The 22,883-nt window shown below is 34.6% G+C and overlaps 1 protein-coding gene across 2 annotated transcripts in view; it reads left to right on the forward strand.

Moving 5' to 3' along the window:
* ADAMTS20 (ADAM metallopeptidase with thrombospondin type 1 motif 20) overlaps positions 1 to 22,883 on the forward strand; it is a 168,941-nt gene that overhangs the window by 82,267 nt on the left and 63,791 nt on the right. Inside the window, exons 19-29 of one of the 2 annotated variants that reach the window (XM_073882102.1) lie at positions 1,688 to 1,814; positions 3,320 to 3,530; positions 3,664 to 3,828; positions 4,312 to 4,476; positions 5,277 to 5,396; positions 5,987 to 6,094; positions 7,017 to 7,181; positions 7,290 to 7,580; positions 8,252 to 8,413; positions 9,632 to 9,808; positions 14,464 to 14,511. In XM_073882102.1, the coding sequence (XP_073738203.1) occupies positions 1,688 to 1,814; positions 3,320 to 3,530; positions 3,664 to 3,828; positions 4,312 to 4,476; positions 5,277 to 5,396; positions 5,987 to 6,094; positions 7,017 to 7,181; positions 7,290 to 7,580; positions 8,252 to 8,413; positions 9,632 to 9,808; positions 14,464 to 14,511 (1,739 nt within the window). The remainder of the gene's footprint in view (positions 1 to 1,687; positions 1,815 to 3,319; positions 3,531 to 3,663; positions 3,829 to 4,311; positions 4,477 to 5,276; positions 5,397 to 5,986; positions 6,095 to 7,016; positions 7,182 to 7,289; positions 7,581 to 8,251; positions 8,414 to 9,631; positions 9,809 to 14,463; positions 14,512 to 22,883) is intronic. The other variant, XM_025883395.2, reaches the window with a different exon arrangement.

Here is a 22,883-nt window from a genome sequence, read left to right on the forward strand (position 1 = left end):
TTTTCACCCATGTTTACTTTATTAACGTGACTACTAGTAAATGTGAAATTACACATATGGCTCACATTCTATTTTTATTGGATAGTGCTGCTCTTGACTAGAAGGGTAGGAGTCTATTCTTCATAAATGCTTTTCAATACATTATCCATTTTTTTTCAGGCCTACCCTTCACACATTCACCTCTTCAGCAGAACCTGGTGTTTTCAACGCTGGGATTTTCTTGGATTCTTTGGCATGAATGGTTTATTATTCACTTGTTTCCTCCACAGGCTTAAGTTTCAGCTTTCTTGGCTCTGATTTCCATCTACTTTTCATATTCAAAATCTCCTTTTCTTACTCACTGTGTTTCCTTTTTTATTCTTTTTGCTCTTTTAGGTTTATTCCTTTTCAAAATTCCTTATGGTTTTTTCAGATGGTATTTAGGAAGGAGCAAAGATAAACATGCATGTTCATGTTTGGCTAACTGAAAGTATACAGTGGAACTTTGATGAAACAGAAACTTGATCGTGTCACTGACTGCTTAAATTTTTTCCTGTCTCCTCATTGCAGAAAGTGGAAAGTTCTGTCTACTCTGGCCCTTTATAATCACTTTTGCTTATGCTGTGGTTATGCTGCATACAACCAACCAGTAAATCTCAATGGCTTTGAAAGACCAACATTTATTCTTTGTCCTACTATGTTTTAGCTGTTAATTGGCTATGACTGTTCTCAGCTTGGTATCTGCATCCATGTCATTTAAAAAAAATTAAGACTATTTTTTAGAGCAGTTTTGGGCTTATAGAAAAATTGAGAAGGTACAGAAAACACACACATTCTCTTTTTCACCTCCCCCCCCCACATTCCCCTTTTAACATCTTGAATTAATGAGGCACGTTTGTTACACTTGATGCATTATTAACTACAGTCCATAGTTTACATTAGGGTTCACTCTTTCTGTTATACATCCTACGGGTTTTGACAAATATTTAATGGCACATATCTACTATTACAGTATCATGCAGAATACTTTCACTGCCCTAAAATTCCCTCCCTCCATGCCCCCTCGAACCTAACAACCAATGATCTTTTTAATATCTGTGTCTTTTCCATTCACGATTCCAGGCTGAAAGATCAACCCCATCTGGGAAAGGCTGTTTTAGAGACAGGGGAAAGGGAAAGTGAGCTGGGCAGAACTATATAGTAGCTTTTAAAGCTTCTGCTTAGAAGTGGAAAGAGTCACATCCTTTTGCAGTTGGTTGGCATAAGCCCAAAGTCAATGAACAGGGAAGTATATTCCTCTCACAGGAAGTTATAGTAACATTGTAGCAAGTGGAGACATGCAGTTCTCTAATGAGGAAAAGGGAAGCAAATAATAGGGAACCCATAACGTACTACATAGCATCAGTGCTAACCCTGACCACTCAGCTCTCCACTAATCAGTCCAGCCAGCTCTAATGAATCTTTTTCTATTCCATATCTGGCCCACCCTCCTTATGTCTCTTTACTAAGTAAACTCCTCAGTCTTTCAGGATTCAGCTTGGTTACTCCAGAAAGTCATTCCTGACTAAATTAATATGCAATTGGAATCCTGTGTTGGAATTGTTTTGCTTTCTTAGCTGAATCCTTTAGGTTATTAGCAGAACTAAATAATTCTAGAACATCTACTTAAAAGAACTTTCCTTTTAATTTTCATTTGACTTTGGCCAAGGTCTTCACAGAAGAAAAATTACCTGCATTCGGAAGAGTGATCACATGGTAGTGTCTGATCAAAGATGTGACCACTTACCACTTCCATTGTTTGTGACTGAAAGGTGCAATACAGACTGTGAACTAAGGTAAAAAAAAAAAATGTGTAATGTAACCAGTGTATGTATAATGTAACCAGGTTAAAATTAATAAGTGAGATAAGATGTAAAGCATTTAGTACAGAGCCTACTTAGATGGATATGTAATTAATGTCTATCCTGTGTCCCTGCTGGTATAAAATTTCAGGCTCACTAATTTATTGTGAGACTTGGCAACTGATTTGAATGTTTGTTCGTAGTATTTGATGAATACCAGTATATAGGCCTCAAAATTTTGTGTAAGAAATGGAAAGAAATTTTGTAAAATATATGGGTAAACTCTAAACTTAAAATCCATGGTTTAAAGATCTGAAACAAATTTTGTAGAATGATTGTATAATTCCCTTTGAACTTATGAACCAATAAACTTTTAAAAGTTTAAGGATTAAAGAATCAGTAGATTGGTTTCTTGATCTTATCAATATCTTGTCCATTAAACATTAAGAAACATATGATCCTAAATTATGGGGCAGGGAAGTTTCCACTTCTCAATTTCCTCTCTTTTGGTGGGGGTCATGTGGGGGGTCTTAGAGCAAAGCTAAGAACAACCCCACCTAGTGAGTGACCATTAACATCGAGGGATGGCCAGAACCTCTCATTCAGCAAGGAAGATCACTTTTATATATTTATGTTGTTTGAAGGCATAGTGGAAGAGCTGCTTGAGTAAGTCTCATCCAGTTATTGCCGTGGAGTGAAGCACAATGAAATCCTCCAGTTGCTATTGGGAATTGAAACAAATTCTGTGAATTCTATGCTCTGTTATACTGTTGCACTCATATTGTTTGATAGATTGCTAGACTATAATTGGGATAATTTGGCTAAAATTAGCAGATTTTTACTTGCAGAAAAAAAGTTTTCTCTGAAAATATGTCTAAAAATAGATTACAAGAATCAGAAAATGTGATAGGCTCTATAAAAACCTAGTTTTGCCAGCTTTTAAAGGCTTGGTCTTATCAATACAGTCAGATTCCCAGATATTTCCTGATTAGGAAATACTTTAGTGTGGTTGCACAGAGAGATAGCACCTGATTGTGAGTCAGATATATTCAGCCCTAAATCTGCCACTAAGTAACGAGGTAATCTTGATCTAAACCAGCTGTTTTCAAAGGCTTTTGGGAAAGCTTGGGGTTCCTTGGACCTACCTCCGAAGGCACCACCAGATGCCAGAGTGCAGTCACGAGGTAATAGTGCTGCCTCCGTATCTCCAACTTTAACCAGACCACCTCCGTTTTTATATATTTGGAGAGCAAGTTAAATTTTATTTTGTCGGGGAGTCAAGCATTTATATTATGTAAACACATCTCTGAGCATTATTTTCTCATCTATAAAAATGAAAGTCTGGGCTTGTGTCAGAATTTTTCATCTAATATATCAAGTATTTTCAGGTGGCTTGTCAATCTTTTCAAAATTGATTCATATGCATGAATTTCTCTGAATCCATATTTTTAAATTGCATTAATTGGCATCCCTAAGTGTAATAACATCCTTTTTTCTAGGTGGCACATCATTGGCAAAAGTGAATGTTCATCCCATTGTGGTCAAGGATATAGGTCCTTGGATGTCCACTGCATGAAATATTCCATTCATAAAGGGCAAACTGTTCCAGTAGATGACCACTACTGTGGTGACCAACTTAAACCTCCCACACGAGAACTCTGCCATGGTGACTGTGTCTTAACAAAGTGGCATTATTCAGAATGGTCCCAGGTACAAATAACCAGTATTGCTTAAGAAAAGTCGCCCCCCCCCTTTTGTTAAATATTGGTTACTCTATATTTTTGTTAAAATCTTATTTTTTTCATTTGTCACCACTGGTTTTTGTTTTTGTCCTTTTAATCAGTGTTCCAGGAGTTGTGGAGGAGGGGAAAGGTCTCGAGAATCTTACTGTATAAATAACTTTGGCCACCATCTTGCTAACAGAGAATGCCAAGATATTCCCCGAGTGACAACCGAGAATTGCAATGAATTTTCCTGTCCCAGTTGGGCTACTAGTGAGTGGAGTGAGGTAACATTGAACAGATGAGGCTAAGAACTGTTACAATATTTTGTAGGAAAGCTTTGCAATTTAAGGCTGTAAAGAAGTCAAAAGTAATTTGTTCTTACTTTGTAAATAACTATTATCAAGGCAATAACAAATTAATGGTTTGTTCTTAAATTATTTATACTGTCTGGCTAACAATAACATTGATTGGTGTTTAATCACTAACCATTTTCATAAAGTCCCAGTGTCCACAGTAGCCTGAGATATATACTTAAGGTTAGTTTTGTACCTTTGTTTCTAGGACAATTGGATGCTGCACTGGGATTTGGGCAGCAAATTTGGGGTGGCTGATCTTACCTGGTGGAATATCTCTGGAGAACTGGAGGGAAAATGTCCTTAGGAATGGTCTTTCATGTGCATTTTAATGTGTGACTTGATCATTGTGTCATTTTTTTAGGCATTTATATTGACTAATATTAAAAATAATGATCATTTGTGTTCTTTCAGTGTCTTGTTACATGTGGAAAAGGAACAAAACAGCGACAAGTGTGGTGTCAGCTGAATGAAGATCACTTGAGTGATGGTCTCTGTAATCCAAGTACCAAACCTGAATCTCTGAGACCGTGTGAGCTTCATACATGTGCTTCCTGGCAAGTAGGACCGTGGGGTTCTGTGAGTATGAGAATGGTTTTCCTGATTTAATTCATCTTTATAGAATAGCACCAGAATTGTGGTGTGTTCACTCTCTTAATGGAGGCAGCTAAATTTGGCTTGGTTTTTTAGAAAAGTATCTTTGAAATGTAACCTCTCATCTACAATTTTATCAGTGCTGCTAATTTTGCTGTGGTAAATAGTTCAGCTTTGCTTTTGAACTCACTTGTTAACCAAAATGCTGCAAATATATTCTTCAGCTTTGTTTAAACTATAAATATTTTTATGCTCTGTGTCTAAATGAGCTTTACTGCCTTTAGAGTAGGCATTGTTTTAGAAGTTTTGCTAAATAGGCAGCTAAGAATTTGCAGGATGAGCAGTGGTCAGGCTGGATGAAGATGGACAGCCTGTTAACCCATGGAGGTTGCCACTGTGGATGGGAAACCTTATCTCATCTTCCATTTAACTTTATGCTCTTCCTTCTTCATCTCTTTGAAATTTATTTAGCATGTTAAAAGACCAGGTAGATTTTGAAAAGTATTTAGTCCCCCTAAATTACGTTAACTCTGCCCCCAAAATATCAAGGCTCTATTGACATTTTTACATAAATTTTTAAAGCTACGATAACACTTGTCCATTTTAACATCACTATTATCTGTCTACCTTGGAATAAATGTATATTGATTACACTTGCTAATTTTGTATGGGATCCGATGTAAAGGACTAATGAAAAGATCTGAAAGTATGTTAACTGTATTAAGAAAATTAGGCTTATATAATTTTTGAGTAATGGTGTTGGATACGTGCTTATATTCTTCCAGTGCACGGCCACATGTGGACGTGGGTATCAGATACGTGCTGTTAAATGTGTCAATGAGCTGCTCAGTGCAGTGTTAGATGATGGAGTCTGCCACGGAGCCAGCCGCCCAAGTGACAGGCAGGTAAAGGACACCTCTTCTTTATGGATTATAAACAAAAAGATTTGTTACAGGAGGATGAATGTGTTAAACTTACTTCATACGTATTTGTCCTACTAATATCCCTTGCAAACACGTTTGTGCACATGTATGTTGGAGAATTTATCTTTTTTAAAGTGTTTCCAGCTTTATAGCTTTATGAACTTTTGTAGTCTTTATCCTCCATTGAATCACTCATTTAACATAGATGTTTTCATCCTTCACACTGCAGAAGGATAGTATCTATTTTGAATACGGCATGTTGTACTTTCTGGGGGTAGTGTTCTGTGTACACCTCAGGATATTTCAGCTTAGCGGTATATTTGAAGGACTATTGCTCTTTTTCTTTTCAACCACCGGATAGAATGATCCAAACCTTAAGATTCAGATTTGTACTAACCACTTGTAGCCCTCAACAGTACTTTGTACTTCTGAAAAATTTAAACTTTTACATTATTAATTTGTAATTCTGCAGCTATTCTTGAATTAGACATGTGGAAGAAATGAAGTATAGAATTTAATAGAAATCAGAGTGAATTCATTGATGTTTTGAGATGCATTTTTCTTTTGAACAGGACTGTATAGTCATACCTTGCCCAGTTATCCCTAAAATTGGGGCCACTTCATTGTCAGCTGTTCCCATAGGAAAGATAGCCCAATGGCGACATGGTTCTTGGACCCCAGTAAGTGAATTCCTTTAAGAAGTACAGTGTTTGGGGGCACCTGGGTGGCTCAGTTGGTTAGGTGTCTGACTTTGGCTCAGGTCATGATCTCGGGATCCTCGGATAGAGCCCACATTGGGCTCCCCAACTCAATGGGGAGCCTGTTACCCCTCTTCTTCTCCCTCTGCCCACACATCCCCCCCACTAGTGTTCTCTCTCCCAAATAAATACCTTTTTTAAAAAAAGTACAGTTTTTGTATTATGGAGGCTTTTACACATCAACAATGGTTGCTTCAGTTTAGCCAAATTAATGTTATGCATTCATCCTCAGGTAACTTAATGGATTAGAAGTGGTGTAGGGTTCAGAAATAGATAATTTACTGGCTAAATGCTGCTCTATCCTGCTCTACCCCGAGCTCTGTGTCTCTGGGCAAGAAATTGAAGTTTTCTAGGTCTGTTTTCTCATCTACAAAATGGGGATGATAATATTTATCTCACAGGTGGTTATGCAAAGCAGACATGAAATTAGGCTTTTTATCAGTCCTTATTTGGAGTATATGCTTTGCTTTAATCTTATATAGAAGCTATATTAGTAAGCTTCAGGTATTCTCTGAATATTTTAATTATGGGATCATATCGACCCTGTTAGATGTTTAAAGTTATTTAAAATAAGATTGTCTCATAAAATGTTTCTTGAATCTTTATAGCAAATAATAATCAGTATTCCAAGAGGTTGAGTAGTATCTTATTCTCATTGCAAATATAGGATCCGAACTGAGTGGGGTATTCATTGCCCTGTCTTTATTTGACTCAGAAGTGAAACCAAGTGATATCATTTAAAATCTTTTTTCAAGAAACTTCATGTTTTAGAAATTTGAGCAAAAGCTACCTGAGAGAGTTACTGTGTAACACTTTGGTTTAATCCTTTTTTTTTTTTTTTAAGTGCTCTGTGTCTTGTGGACGAGGTAATCAAGCGCGCTATGTAAGTTGTCGTGATGCTTACAATGGAATAGCAGATGAATCCTATTGTGCCCATTTACCCCGACCTGCTGAAGTATCTGTCTGTTTTAACCCTTGTGGAGAGTGGCAAACTGGGAATTGGTCACCTGTAAGTATTTTTATGAGAAAAAATAAATTAAAAAGTTTAAATATACTTGATATTTAGTATAATAATGTAACTTATTACATTATAAATGTTGCCTAAATTTGTGATCAGTGTTCAGCTTCCTGTGGCCATGGGAAAACAACGCGACAAGTTTTATGCATCAACTACCATCAGCCAATTAATGAGAATTACTGTGACCCTGCAGTTCGCCCTTTGATAGAACAAGAATGTAACCTGGCAGCCTGCCCACCCATGAACAGTCACTTTCCAAGTTCCTCTGAGCAGCCGAGCCATTTTCCAGGCAGGAATTTTCCATTAACTCACAAACCAGAAGATCATCAAAATCAGGGGGTCCATCCGTCAATCAGAGGAAACCAATGGAGAACAGGACCATGGGGATCAGTAAGTCATCTTTATTGAGTTATATTAATTCTGTAATTTTGTTATATTATAGCCTTTTAGTAGATATGTATGTAATGACATCAAATACTTTTAATGCTAAATTTATCTGAAGATCAACAGTTTAAATCTTAAAAGGATTAAGTGATTTTTGATGCAGATGGTAAGTCCCCAGAGTTCTTATTGAACTATACACTAATGTGATATTATGATTACAGAAGAATGCACTTAAAAACAATCTGATTAGAGTCCATTATAATAAAAAAAGAATTTTTTAAGAGGTTAAGACTGCAAATGTTTATTAAAAAAAAAAAACCTAGAAATTACTGTAATAGTGCAGTAGGCGGGTGTAAAACCATGAAACTACAAAAGGTACAGTTGTAGCTCTTATTTTACATAAAAGTTGAGACAAAGAAAAACAATATCAAAGTTAAGTGACTTCATCTTTTTTTGCTTCCTTTCTACTTAACACTTAGGACAGGGCTGAATTGACTCTTGCAAACTTTACTATTTCACCTTTCATCGACAAATTCTAATACACTCCTGTTTTTGGCAGATTATTCCAATGAGGGGAATTTCAGCAGGGGGAGTTTGCATCTGAGTCCAAACACTGATTTTTTCCCCACTATGTAATTTCATGATGTGGCATCCACAGTTTGTTTTATCCTCATCAGTGTTCCAGCAGCTGTGCGGGAGGCGTCCAGCACAGGGTTGTGGTCTGCCAGGATGAAAATGGACAGACTGCCAGTTACTGCGATGCAGCCTCCAGGCCCCCAGAGGCCAAGCGCTGTGACTCAGGTCCTTGTCCGCGGTGGAACTACGGAAGCTGGGGAGAAGTAAGTCCTAATGTTTTCTAAACTTGTGGAGCTGATGAATCTCTGAAGACTGAAAGTTAAGTACTTCACACTGTTATTGTGGGATAATCTTACTGCATGATACTACACAGAAAGGTTTTATTTTTAGGAAAATCTTGTTCTTTTAATAGACCATCTTGGTATAAATCACTCCTGTGTGATAGGAAACACTCCAGATTTTTTAACAGAATCTAATATGCTGGCCAGTATGTCTGTGAACCCCTAATGCCTCTCTAAAATTAGTATATTATTGTTTTCTTAGAAAATTTGGTTGATATAAAGATAGAAAATTAGATTAATATATAGCCATGCTGATATCCTATTACTGAGCCATTTATGTGGTGAATTTTCTAAGCAGATAGTTGTCAATTATCAAGCACTTCATGTCCTGGCATTCTTCTAGACACTGGGGATATGAAGATAATTTTTAAAGTAGTTCTCATGAATACTAATTCCACCTATACTGTGCATGAGAAAGAACAAGAAAGATTTATACTGGCTTTGGATGAATAAAATCAACTAATTTAGTCAAATATTTTTGCTTAATGATTTTTAGTATATATTTTCTCATAGAGCATTTGGAAATCCTTGTGTAAAGATACACTTCTGACTAGGTGCTATTAAATACCAAGTCCATTTTAAAAATGTTCTTTTACAATTTCCAAAATGGAAATGACATTTTTACTCCTGAGATTAGGCAAGCTCATTGTAAAAATTGAAATGATACGAAAAATTATGAAGAGATAAGAACTTTTAACATTTGATACATTTCCTTCCAGACTTTGGTCTTGTGTGGATTCCACAAATAGATTCACATTACATAGGCTGCTTTGCCACCCACTGCTTTCATGTAACGCATACTGAACATTTTCTCCTGTTTATCAATTTAGGTCTATCTTACTAGCTTTTGTGAATACCCAGGAAGCTGTTGATAGGTTATCATAAATTAGGGAGTTAATACTTATTACTTAAGTAAATCCGTTTTATTTGACTTGTCTATCTTACAGATCCTTGGTATCTTACTGAAACATGGTACTAATTCTCAAAATTTTGTGTAGTTTTTTTTTTTTTTTTAATAATAGAACTTAAACTTTTTCCCCAGGAAGAAAATTCTAGCATTAATACTTATGTATTAGACATTGAATAAAGCAATATAATACTGTCTTTAAACCACATAGTTTTGAATTTTCTTATTTTTAGTGTACACAAACATGTGGAGGAGGAATAAAGTCAAGATTCGTAATATGTCAATTTCCCAATGGCCAAATGTCACAAGAGCAAAACTGTGAAATCTTAAACAAGCCACCTAGTGTGGTACAATGTCATGTGCATGCTTGCCCTGATGAGGTGACATGGCATCGGGGACCATGGAAATCGGTACGGTAGTAGTAGTATTTTTGCCTGTTTTGTTTTGTTTTACTGTGCCCCCTTTAATCGCTTGTTTGTAAATTGTGGTACACACTATATCTTCCAATTTTTTTATTTTAAGCAGATTACTGGCCATCTTGGTTCGTGGTATTAAATTTGATAGTTTGGAAGAAGAATCCATTCAGTTTCAAGTACTGTACTATAAATAATAGTTTTATATGTATTTATTTTTTATAAGTAATATTGAACCATAGCACTATTCTAATGGATATATTTTTCTCCAGTACATCTTTGGCTTGTCCTCTAATTGTAAATGTTTGACTATACACATTTGTATATAATGTTAACATTGTGCTTGTTACAATGGCAAATTAAGGCTGTGTCTTGTTTAAGTGTATAACTGTATGTGGCTTTTGTCTGTCAATGTCTAGTAACTGATCCAAAAGCAAATAACATTCTATAAAACTTTTTTTATCATTGTTAAACTTAGTATCTTGTTTGGAAATGTGAAAATATTAAAAGAGAAATTTAAAGTGAATTGTTTACAGTTCGTTACATACATCATGGAAAATATTTATATAGTAATTTATATGAATATTTCTTCACTGTGTGGAGTTACTCTGTTTTGGGGATGTTTTAATTTATTTTTTTGGAGCCATAGACAAAATTCATTAAGTATTGTTCATTATTGATTAATTTAGTATATTTCAAATATCCAGGCTTTGAAGAATAATTAATATATAAATATGTTGACATTAGCATGTTGGTCACTTTTGATATTTTAAATCCTAAACAACCAAGTACACTTTTTCCATGAAAAACGGATGTCTATTTATAATTTATAAAGTTATACAGTTCTTTATTTGGAAAACAATTATAACTCTGGCTTTATAACCAAACCTGATGCCTGCACTTGGTTTGCTTTTCCCAAGTCAAAGCTTTACATTGTGATGTAAACCTAAGTTTCAAACTCCTGTTTGATGAGTAAGTCAAGTTCTAGTCAGGCTGAAATGCATCTCTATAGTCAGCATGACTCATAGAAAACAAAAGGAAATTGTAACTTTATGGAAGGATCCTAAATTGCTACATCACTTTGTTGGAACTAACAAAAAACATATTTTGCCATAGAAAACATTCACATATTAATAAAATATTGACCATCTATATCCTAGGCACTGTGCTACAGAAATTAAAAAAAAAAAAAAGACCTATTTCTTACTCCTGTGGAGTTTTATAGCCTAGCTGGAGAGATTTTTGAGTAGGAACTCAACTATAAAAAATACCCTTTTTTGTTAGCCATCTTACACTGAAAATTCACTTTTTCTTTACTAGATCTGTTACATTGTCTTTCATTTTTTTGGCTGTAGTTTGCAAACCTGGTTCTTAATAAGGCTATGGATTGCTTTCTTGGAGTTTTATCCCAATTAGGAAGGCAAACTCCTGACCACTTAGAGGATTACATTGTAATGGCATTTGTTTCTGAGCACAAAAGTTTTATTTTCTTACTCATTCATCAATTCATTAATTCATAAAGCATTAAACATTTGTGCTAGGTATCAAAATACCTAAAATTGTTTCAATCGTATTTTCTATTTCAGGAGTCAGCAGACTATGGCCCATGGACCAAATCTGGCCTATTGCTTATTTTTGTAATAATTTTGTAAGTTTCATGGGAACACATTTTTTTTTTTTTAGGTATTATCTATGGCTGCTTTTGATACTACAGTTATTGCAATAGAGAACTTAAAGCCTGAAATATTTACAATTTGGCCCTTTTGGGAAAAGTTTGCTGACCCCTTATTTAATAAACATGATGCTTTTAAATTTAGCATAAAATTTAACTTAAAATTATATAAATTTAAATAAATAACTTAAAATTATAGACTATTAGAATTACAAATATTCATTTGGGGTCATTTTTAGATGTTTTTGATATTTTAAAACATAAGGTTTATCAACCTTCTCCACATATTCACTAGGGTATTTAGACAATTTTTTTCCAGTTTTGAGATATACTTGGTGTGTAACATTCTGTAAGTTTGAGGTGTATGGTGTCACACAATGTTTATATATGGTGTTGGAAGGTATCTAGTACTATATTCAAATATATTCGTGTCATGCTCTTGATATGTAAATGATATTGTAAGTGAAAAGAACCTGAATGTTCAGTAAAGTTCTGTGTATAGATAACTTTTTCAATCTCACAAAAACCAATAACCAAGAAAATGACCGCAGTTACAAAATAGTAACACAGAAGTACACAAGTCTTCATTGTTTACTACATGCCTGTTCCGAAAGGAGCTCATTGAATAATTCAGTCTTTGCACTAGTGAGGACCTGTAATGTCTTTTTTTTTTTTTTTCACAAATTGAAGGTGAAATTTTAAAAATCACAATGTTTATATCAGAGTTTTTGCAAACTTATTTATTCACTTTTTATAGGTATAAAGTACATATATATTAAAGTGCCTGGATTTTTTTATTATATGAAGAATTTTATTCCTTAAATTAGCCTTTTATATTAAAAGGGTTTAAGGGATCTGAAGTTTTTCTTGTGGTTGTTAAAACTAGATATAACCTTTTACCTCTTTTGTGTTGCTACATATTAGCCAAACTTCAGAATACCTCTTATTAACATATCAGATTAATAGTCTTTCAAGGGTAACTTTAATTTCAGCAGATCCTACTCACTAGGTTAGAAAATTACAAATGTGTGTGTGTATGTATACATATACATATATGAACAACATGAAATCTCAAACATTTCATTTTAAAGCAGAATTATAAAGTGTTAAATCATTAAAATGTAACTAGGAAGAAAGTTGTAAATATACATTTAAATTTTCTCTATCTTGTGGAAAATCTTGTAATAATTTATAAGCATGATTAAGGAAATAAACCTTAACCTATGTCTGTTAACTTAATGACTGTATTTTTGTGATTAGTCAATGTGAAATGACTGTATTTTAACCCTTGTTTATTAATGACATGTGTTGTGGCTTTGTGCTTTGCATAATACATATGTATGTTGTATTTTTACTACTTGGATCAATACCTAAAATGTTTTAAATCCCTGAACAGATCCTGTATTGTAATGAATCCCTCTTTTCTCTTGGTGCTGTTTTTATTAAATTAACAAACTATTAATTTCTTATTAAACATTTAATTGCTGAATAGTGTATGTTTTCATAATTTGAGTATTTAAGCTATTATATTTTAAATCCTTTAGAAACTAACATTCGTGTTTAAAAACATAAGTTCTACTGTTTAGATATCAATTTTAAATACTAGAAAAATTTATATTATATAACAATAAAAATCTATTGGTAAGGTAAAAGTTCATGACCAAGGTAGTCTTTAAAAGGTGAGTAGAGTGCTTGCTTCGGCAGCACATATACTAAAAGGTGAGTAAAAGTTTTATTTTTCTCTTCCTTCTCATATATACTAAGGAACATTACCTAAGTAATCAAACAGTTCTAGCAAATGCTCATTAAGTAAATTTATAATAATTTATTTTCCCATTAAGTCTCATTTAGCTGATTCATTTTCCTAAATGCTTTTATTCTCTACCTAGAATGCAATCATGTTTGGTAAGAAAATGTGTATTCCATTGTGTTCTGGGGTTAATGATGATCCCAGAGAATTAAAGAGCATTTTTTTTTCTGTTAAGAATTGTTTTTCCTCCAAAAATGAGAAAATTCATTTTAAAAAATGAAAGCTTGATACTTGAGTCTTCTGGATTCTAGTGCTTTCCCCAAAGTTGTTTCTTTTTAAAATGTATATACATAGGCACTGTACTAAATCTCAATGGAATGCAACAAACAAACACTTTTAGCAATGAGCATGTGGTAGCAGCATACACCTGGTAAATCTGCAGTTTGTCACCTTCACAGTTTTGTGTAACAAAAGAACATTGAAGGTCTGAACTCGGGTTGGGAGGCTCCTTCCACTGTAGCTCTCACTGAGGATGAAATGCACTTGGGAAGAAACTTGTTACTGCCTCTGTTGCTCATAGGGCCAGGAGCAGCCAGGGAGGACGGTAATGTGTGGGGAAATGGTTTCAAGAAACTGTCAATTCTTTGTGGAGTGTAGAACTCAGTAAAACTATTTATAGTAATAAGTTTTCTTAAGTTTGGAAAAGTTATACATAACCATAGTAAAAAGCTGGAAATCTATTTTATTCCTAATTTATCATAGTTTCACATACCTTATTAGTAAGTATTGAACTAATGTTTCCACTTATTTGTTACTCTTTCTATAAGTACATCCATTGACTCTCCCGAAGTTGAGCGTCCCTTGCATGTTAGGCATTGTGCACTGGATAAATCAGGCACAATCCCAGGGTACAAGAAGTTTGCAGTTAAGTGATGAATGTACTAAGTAGATGGTCAGAATGCAAAATGGGAGTTCTCTCTGATTTCAGTAACCATATGATTTATAATATTGAGGACTCATAATACTGGGACCTTAATAGGTTGTAATTATCCAAGAATTAGTAATGAGGATGGTACTTGACAACACAATAATTCTGCCAGTAGATTTTTCTAGAAAGCCTAAACTAGTAGAATCTATTCCATTTTAACCTGGCAAGAGAGGATTGGTGTCCCGAGTCCCTGTGCTAGAATAGTTTTTTGCATAATTGCAGCATCTTCCTCCTTTATGTAGGTGGATTTCATGTCTCACCAAAAAGAACATGGACCAAGATATATGATGGTATGAAAGTAATTTTGGAGATACAAATGGAACTTGCAGGTTTGAAATGTAAAACCTAGGAAAAATTTAGATAATATACTGATGAGATCATAAGAGACTTATATGTTATATTGAATGAAGTTAGAATGTTAAATCTAAAATAAACTCAGTGTGAAATGGCAATATGCCATGTTTTTCTTTATGCATCTATATTAAAATGGACATGTTTCTATGGTAATTCTCTTTTCCCAGACAATGCTTGAGAATTTTTAAGAATCTCTGGAAATAGATTTTTAGATGTTTTATAACCACATATTCTCAGTATTCTACAATATTTCTGGACTCAGTGATGATCCTATTTCTGTAGGATATATAGGCATTGTTAATATTCATTTAGATACCCTAATTTTTCTGTCACCTTTCAGTAGTTTGAGAAAACCATTTTAGTTCCTATATAATCACAGGAACAACAAAGACTTTGGCATTAATCTTGTGAAGTCTGACATTTTCTAGATAGTTGATTTCTAATCTTTTGATCATAGATAACATTTCTCAATAACATGTTTTGAACATGTCCCCTTTTTATATTTAGACATTACAAGCTAATATATAAATGATTTATGAAACAAACATGAATTAGAATATTTTTTAATGAATAATTTCTTACTGAACTGTGATAGTCTCATTTTTTAAAAGTGGTAGGATAATGGGGACTAAGGAGTGTACTTGCTGTGATGAACGCTGGGTGAGGTGTGGAAGTGTTGAATCACTAGAGTGTACACCTGAAACTAATAGAACAGTTAACTAGGGGCGCCTGGGTGGCTCAGTCGTTAAGCGTCTGCCTTCGGCTCAGGTCATGAACCCAGAATCCTGGGATCGAGCCCCGCATCGGGCTCCCTGCTCAGCGGGAAGCCTGCCTCTCCCTCTCCCACTCCCCCTGCTTGTGTTCCCTCTCTTACTGTGTCTCTCTCTGTCAAATAAATCTTTTAAAAAAAACAGTTAACTATACTGGAATTAAAATTTTTTTAAAAAAGGTAGGATGGCGTTTCATTAGCTTTGAAAATCTTGGTTCAACACTGTCCTAGCTGTTTAAAAATCTCATTTATCCCAATTTGTCATTTAAGTAGCTTCCATAGCTGAAAAAATTACCACACGAAAATACCTCCATATAGAAAAGTTTATCACTGGGTGTTCCTGTTGTAGATTAGTAACATTTTTAAATCCAATTACCAATTACACAAAAAAAATCATTGAAACTTGTGTGACAAATTTCCATTTTCCACGATGTCATTCAGTTACTGAAAATTACTAGAAAGATATATTTTCAGGTTTGTAATTTTTCTTGCTGTATAGTTGACACACAATGTTACATTAATTTCAGGTGTATGGCATAGTGATTCTACAGCTCTATACACTATGCTATGCTCCCCGCAAGTGTAGCTACCATCTGTCACCATACAATGCTATTATACCATTGACTTTATATCCCTGTGCTATACCTTTCATCCCCCATGACTTATTCATTCCCTAACTGGAAGCCTATACCCACTTCCCTTCACCCATTTTGCCCCTCCCTCCACAGGCAACCACCAGTTTATCCTCTATATTTATAGGTCTGTTTCTGTTAGTTTTCCTATTAAGATTCCACGTATAAGTGAAATCATATTTGTCCTTATTTCACTTGGAGGGACCCAGAGGGTATCATGCTATGTTGTCACAAATGGCAAGATCTCATCCTTTTTATGATTAATATTCCATGTGTATATATACCACCTCTTTCTCCATTCATCTATCAATGGACACTTAAGTTGCTTTTATATATTGGTTATTGTAAATAATTCTGCAACAAAGTTTGGGTGCATATAGCCTTTCAAATTAGTGTTTTCATTTTGGGGGGTATAAATATCTGTAGTGGAATAACCAGATCATATGGTAGTTCTCGCTTTAATTTCTTAAGGACCCTCTATGCTGTTTTCCACAGTGGCTGCATCAGTTTACGTTCCCACCAGCAGTGCACAAGAGTTCCTTTTACTCCATATCCTTAGCAACACTTCTTGTCTTTTTGATGCTAGTCATTTTGATAAGTATAAGGTGAAATCTTATTGTGGTTTTGATTTGCATTTCCCTGATGATTAGTGATAGCGAACATCTTTTCGTATGCTTGTTGGTCATCTTTGGAAAAATGTCTATTCAGGTCCTCTGCCCATTTTTAATCAGATTATTTTTTTTGGTGTGTAACTTTATATATTTATATTTTAACAGATAGTGTTAAAACTCAATGAAACTTTGAAAGATTTGGAAGCCATTTAAATAGTTTTGTTTCAAAGCTTTAAAAATACACATGTGAAAGTTTTGATAGTTGATACATTGTTTATGGTAACAAAATCACATAATACTAGAAACACTTCCAAGTGTTTAAAAATGTTCTAAGAAGTAGTTTCCAGTTTGTTTCCCGGAGTCCATAGTCTCTCATGGTTCATCTCTCCCTCTGATTCCGCCCCCCTTCATTTTTCCGTTCCTTCTAATGTCCTCCATGCTATTCCTTATTTCCACAAATAAGTGAAACCATATGATAATTGTCTTTCTCTGTTTGACTTATTTCACTTAGAACAATCTCCTCCAGTTCCATCCATGTTGATGCAAAAAAAAAAAAAAAAAACTTTCCCAAACCATTGCTGTCTCATCTACTCGTAAGGGTCTCCTTTAAAGGAGATGTTATGGGTCTATTTTTTAAAGTATTAGGTATTACACTCATTATAGAAAAAAAAATGGAACAAGCCTCTTTTTGTAATGGAAAAATTAGCAATTCATCTTTATGAGCCCATTTGATAATTTGAACATAACCAGCAAAACTCTGAGCCTGAAACGAAAAAAGTTGTGTCACTCATTAGAGTATTGAGTCTATACATTTAATCCATTTATCTTCCTAAGTGGACATACATTAATTGATTGCAGTTGGTACACAAAGTGGAATGGCAGAGTAATGATCTCGATCAGGATACCTAAAGTATGTGTCAGGTTAGCGTAAAAACCCAAATGGTAAAACTTATTTTAGATAAACATAAATATAAAATTCTTTTAAGAAATTCTGTTGGTACTACATTGAATCACCTTGCCACCTCTGAGAGAGACTTTTGAAAAACTGATTTAGAACCTCATAGACTTCTATGAGGCATAAATTTTAGTATCCTCTCTAAAACCTCAAGCTACAGTTAAGATTGGAATTATCTAATTTATTTTCATAGATACCATCTGCTTCCTGGTTGTCAAGAGAACAAAGTTGAGAAAAGATTGTTCTTAAATTCCTGCACCAATTTATCTCAATCCTAAATCCAGCAGGATATGTTTAAGGATAAGGTACTTTATCACATCATATTGTAATATGACCTTTGCATTAAGTCTCATATCATGATACACATATATTTGTGAGAATTAGCTGAAATATTGCAAAGTTTTTGGTAAGCCACATAAATTCATTACCAGTTAACTGGGTTCTGAAGTGATCCTCTAAGACCATTCTGAACGACTTTTATTTTCCTGGACTTCTGATATTTTGCAGTTGTGACCCAGAGAAACTCAGACTTTGGAAGTAACTATGAAGGCAATGGTAGTCACTGAACTGCCAAAAAAAAAAAAAATCTACCGATCTACTTGAGATCATTAAGAACCTTCCTATATCAGGCACTGGGCTAGGATTTGTAGAAAACTAAAGAATGACATATTCTCCTCAAAGTACTCACAGTTCAGGGGAAATTAAATATACACACAAATAACAAGGCAGAAACATGTCATGGAAGTCAGAGAAAGTATGCCTTCAGTTGCAGGAACTTGAAAGGATTTATGGAGGAGAATGCATTGGCCATGATGGATAGAACTTGAGTTGGGGTGGAAGACCATTCCCTAGCAAAACCAGAGACCAAAAAAGTGGTTCATCTTGATTAATACAAATTGGTTTGTGAGAGACATGGGGTGAGCATAAGTTTAGAAATATGACTTGGGCAGTCAGAGAAAGACAAATACCATATGATTTCACTCACATGTGGAATTTAAGAAAACAAATGTACATGGGCGGTGCGGGGTAGGAAGAGGAAAACCAAGAAACAGACTCTTAACTATGGGAAAACTGATGGTTACCAAAAGGGAGGTGGGTGGGGGTGGATTAAATAGGTGATGGGGATTAAGGAGAGGTGTTGATGATGAGCACTGGGTGTTGTAAGTGTTGAATCACTAAATTCTACACCTGAAATTAATATTACACTGTAGGTTAACTGCAATTTAAATAACTTGAAGAAAAAGTTATGACTTGGGGTCATATCAAGGAGGATTAATAAGGATCATGCTTAAGAGATTTTTAAAAATTTAAAAATTCTGAATATATATTAACCATTAAAATTTTGGAGTGGGTGTTAAAGCTGAGTTTTAGGAAGATTATTAGGCAATTCTCATAAGATATAAGCACATTGAAAATGACAGCCTGGAGATGGGGAGTCCAAGAGGGGTCTCTTCTTAAAGTTAAGGGTGATGATTTAGGGACCATTCAGTTATTCACATATTTATAGTTATAACACTTAAATTGTGGAGTAGAAGCAGCCAGGAGGGGTATTGGTGGGACTATTTTTGGTCAAGAGGTGAGGTGGCATTTGGAGATGGAAGGAAAAGATATACAAGAGAACATCCTGTCAAGAGCTTTATTGTCAAGAGAATAAAGTTGAGAAAAGTCATGATGGAAGCTTTTGAGATCAATTAAGTTTGGACAATGAGTCAAGGTTAATCTGGAGTACTAGCATTACAAACTGCAGTTTGATGGTGCATAAACTGGTTTTTCGTTAGTCTTACATAAGGGAATGTAATCTTGATTTTACCAAGAGAAATGTAAACTTCTGTTTACCAGAAGAATTTGGAGAGAGATCATTATTCTTAAGCCTGCTGCAATATACATACTAAGTTTATCCTAGATCTTGTGGTTAGGAGTAAGCATTGTGGTAGTAGAATGCCTAGGTTTGAGTTCATGGAAGGAACTTTGGCAAATTAATATTTCTAAGATTTTGTTTTCTTGGAATAAAAACAATGACTACCTAAAGAGAACATTTTTTCGGGTTAAATGGAACAGTAGTTAAGGTGGTTAGCATTACGGCCTATTACATAGAGGCTCGGTGTATTTTGCTTATTATCACTTATCCAAGAATTCTCTTTCTTCAAGGAGCTGAAAACCCAAGTAGCATATTAGGCTGATAACACACTGAACTATCTGAAACAAGATCTACTGAAGAAAGTTATACTCTAGTATAAAGAGAAATCAATTTGGACTGGAGATTTTTTTTTAAGTAAACTTTTATGGAAATATTATATCCAGCAAAATTTCAAATCAAAGTTACAGTTCAGTGAATTTTCCAAAGTGAACACACTTGTGTAGTCAGCACCCAAACCAAGAATATCAGCACCCTAGAAATTCCCCCATGTACCCCATTGTAGTCACGATCCCCCCACAAGGGTAACCCCTCCTATTCAGCCATCAAATATCATAGATACATTTGCCTGCCTTTGAACTTTATATAAATAGAACTTAGATAATTTGAGAGTCAAAATATTACATCTGTGAAATTCATGTAATTATAGTTTGTCATTGCAATCTAGTAGGAATATACTTTGTATGACTTATAAATAAGCAAATATGTTACATGATTATTCAGTTGAAAAGCGTTTAGGATTGTTTTAACTTTGAGACTTACAAATAATGCTGTTAAGAACATGTCTCACATTTGTTTTTTGGCAAGTATGTGTATGCAGATCTTTTGCATATGTAGACAGGAGTTGAATCTTAGTGTATGCATAGGTTTGGGTTTAGTAAATACCCATTTTCTGGGGGTGGTTGATTGAGAATTCCAGTTGTTTCACATCCTTGTCAACACTTGATATTATCAAACTTTTAAATTTTTAATCTCCCTGACTTTCTATTAAACTTACTCAGTAGATATTTACATAGCAGTTACTGTGTGTTAGTGATATTTACAAAGCACTTGGTATGGGGGAGAACAATAGGAATGGATCAGGAGATAAGAGGCATTAGTTATTACATATCGCAGCTAGTAGAGAATAAAAAATACATTTTTGTTGTTTATAGCAGCTTTATTTACAATTGCCAAAAATTGGAAGCATCAAAAATGTCCTTTAGTGATGAATGGATAAATTGTGGTACATCCTGGCAATGGACTTTTATTCAGCACTAAAAAGAAGTGAGTTATCAGACTATAGACGATATGGAGGAAACTTACATGCATATTACATATGAGGCAATAGCCCAAGAGCCGATAACCTTCCCTTGAATATTCCACCAAGCCTCTTTGTACTTCCGCTCTAGTAGCTGGACATGCCTAGCATCCTGCCAGCTCTGACCTGTTAATAATACCATGGTTAGTTATTTTTTCTGATCCTTTTTTGACTTCTTCCTCATCTCCTCCCACAGTTGTGTAAGGACCAATTCATATAATACAACTCATATTTCATAATATTCATAGTGGTTTTCCTTTCCAGTTTGAAACCTTACAGATACAACATAATTTTAAAACTATGTAGAAAAGGAAGGATATAATTAATAAAAATTAGGGGTTGCAGTAGTCCCTGAAAAAGGAGGGAAGGGTGCTATTGTGAAGGACATGGAAATTTTGGACATAATATCTCTGTCTTGACTTGGAAGGTAGATATTTTGTTTCATTTTTGTTTTATTGTTTTTATTTATTTATTTTTAAAGATTTTATTAGAGAAGACAGAGAAAGAACACCAGCAGGGGCAGGGGTAGAGGGAGAGAGAAACAGACTTCCCGCGGAGCAAGGAGCCCAATGTGGGACTTGATCCTAGGACACTGGGATCATGACATGAACCAAAGGCAGATGCTTAACCGACTGAGCCACCCAGGTGCTTGGTTTTATTGTTTTTAAAGCATACATTTTATATATCTTACAACTTGCTGTTCAATACACTGACAGATTGCTGTTGCTTACTATCTGGAAAAGATTTTAGTGACTGAATATGAAAGAACCGAGTATAAGGAAAAGCAATGAAAAAACTAATATTGAAGCAAGTTGGAATGATTATTTTAAGACAAAGATTGATTTTTTTAAAGATTTTATTTATTTATTTGACAGAGAGAGAGAGAGTGAGAGAGGGAACACAAGCAGGGGGAGTGGGAGAGGGAGAAGCAGGCTTCCCACTGAGTAGGGAGCCCGATGCGGGGCTGGATCCCAGGATCCCGGGATCATGACCTGAACCAAAGGCAGACACTTAACCAACTGAGCCACCCAGGCGCCCCAGGACAATTAGTGATTTTAATTGGCTCTTAATATGAAGATTTGAAATATAAATGCATTATATTAATAATTAGTAATTATGTAAACTAAATATGAAACAAAAAGGCCTTTGAGAATTATAAATTAAAAACATTTTATCAGATAAAAATCTTTGAGTCACATATAAGAATTTTACAGAAGGCTAAAAAAGTTGGCCATATATAAATGCCTTTCGTTTTTTTAGCTATAAATGTTTTTATTTTTCCTTTCCAAATTTTTATTTAAATTCCAGTTAATATACAATGTAATATTAGTTTCAGGTGTAGAATTTAGTGATTCATCACTTATAACACCCAGTACTCATCACAAGAAGTAGAGATGATTGTCATAATTTATTTTTGAGACAAATGTTCATCTTAATGGATCTTATTTAGTAGCAAATACTATAAATTGGTTCCAAAATATAAATAATTGAAATATTGTATCAAGCAGTTAGATTTCTGTGGAACATAACTTTGGTGCAGTCATTAAAATTGTCAGGAGAACTGAGAGCCTGGGTGGCTCAGTGGTTAAGCGTCTGTCTTCAGCTCAGCTCATGATCCCAGGGTCCTGGGATCGAGTCCTTCATCGGGCTCCCTGCTCGGCGGGAAGCCTGCTTCTCCCTCTCCCACTCCCCCTGCTTGTGTTCCTTCTCTCACTGTCTCTCTCTCTGTCAAATAAATAAATAAAATCTTTAAAAAAAAATTGTCAGAAGAAGACCTGCCGAAAGCAGAATCATTTCCGTTACTAGCTTGTAATATTTTTCAAGGTATAAACATATATTTATGGAAGTTTTTTTTCCATTATAGATTTTATCTATCATAAACCCAAATATAATATTCGATAGGTAGAACCAGAGAGCGTTTTCTATGTTTAATATTCTGTTTGGGATACCATTAAATATAGTGTAAGAATTAAAATGCAAATTATGCTCTCTAAATGGTAATGTACTATATTTTTAGGAGAATGAAAGAATAAAAGTCAATTTGTACGGCCACGTTAAAAAAAATGACTCCCTATTCTGCCAGCAGAGAGAGTCCCCATTCTTCCACCTAAGGGAAAGTTCTTTAG

Source organism: Callorhinus ursinus, unplaced genomic scaffold (assembly GCF_003265705.2).
Source record: "Callorhinus ursinus isolate GAN/ISIS: 27379988/994484 unplaced genomic scaffold, GSC_fseal_2.0 scaffold44, whole genome shotgun sequence".
Taxonomy (NCBI): domain Eukaryota; kingdom Metazoa; phylum Chordata; class Mammalia; order Carnivora; family Otariidae; genus Callorhinus; species Callorhinus ursinus.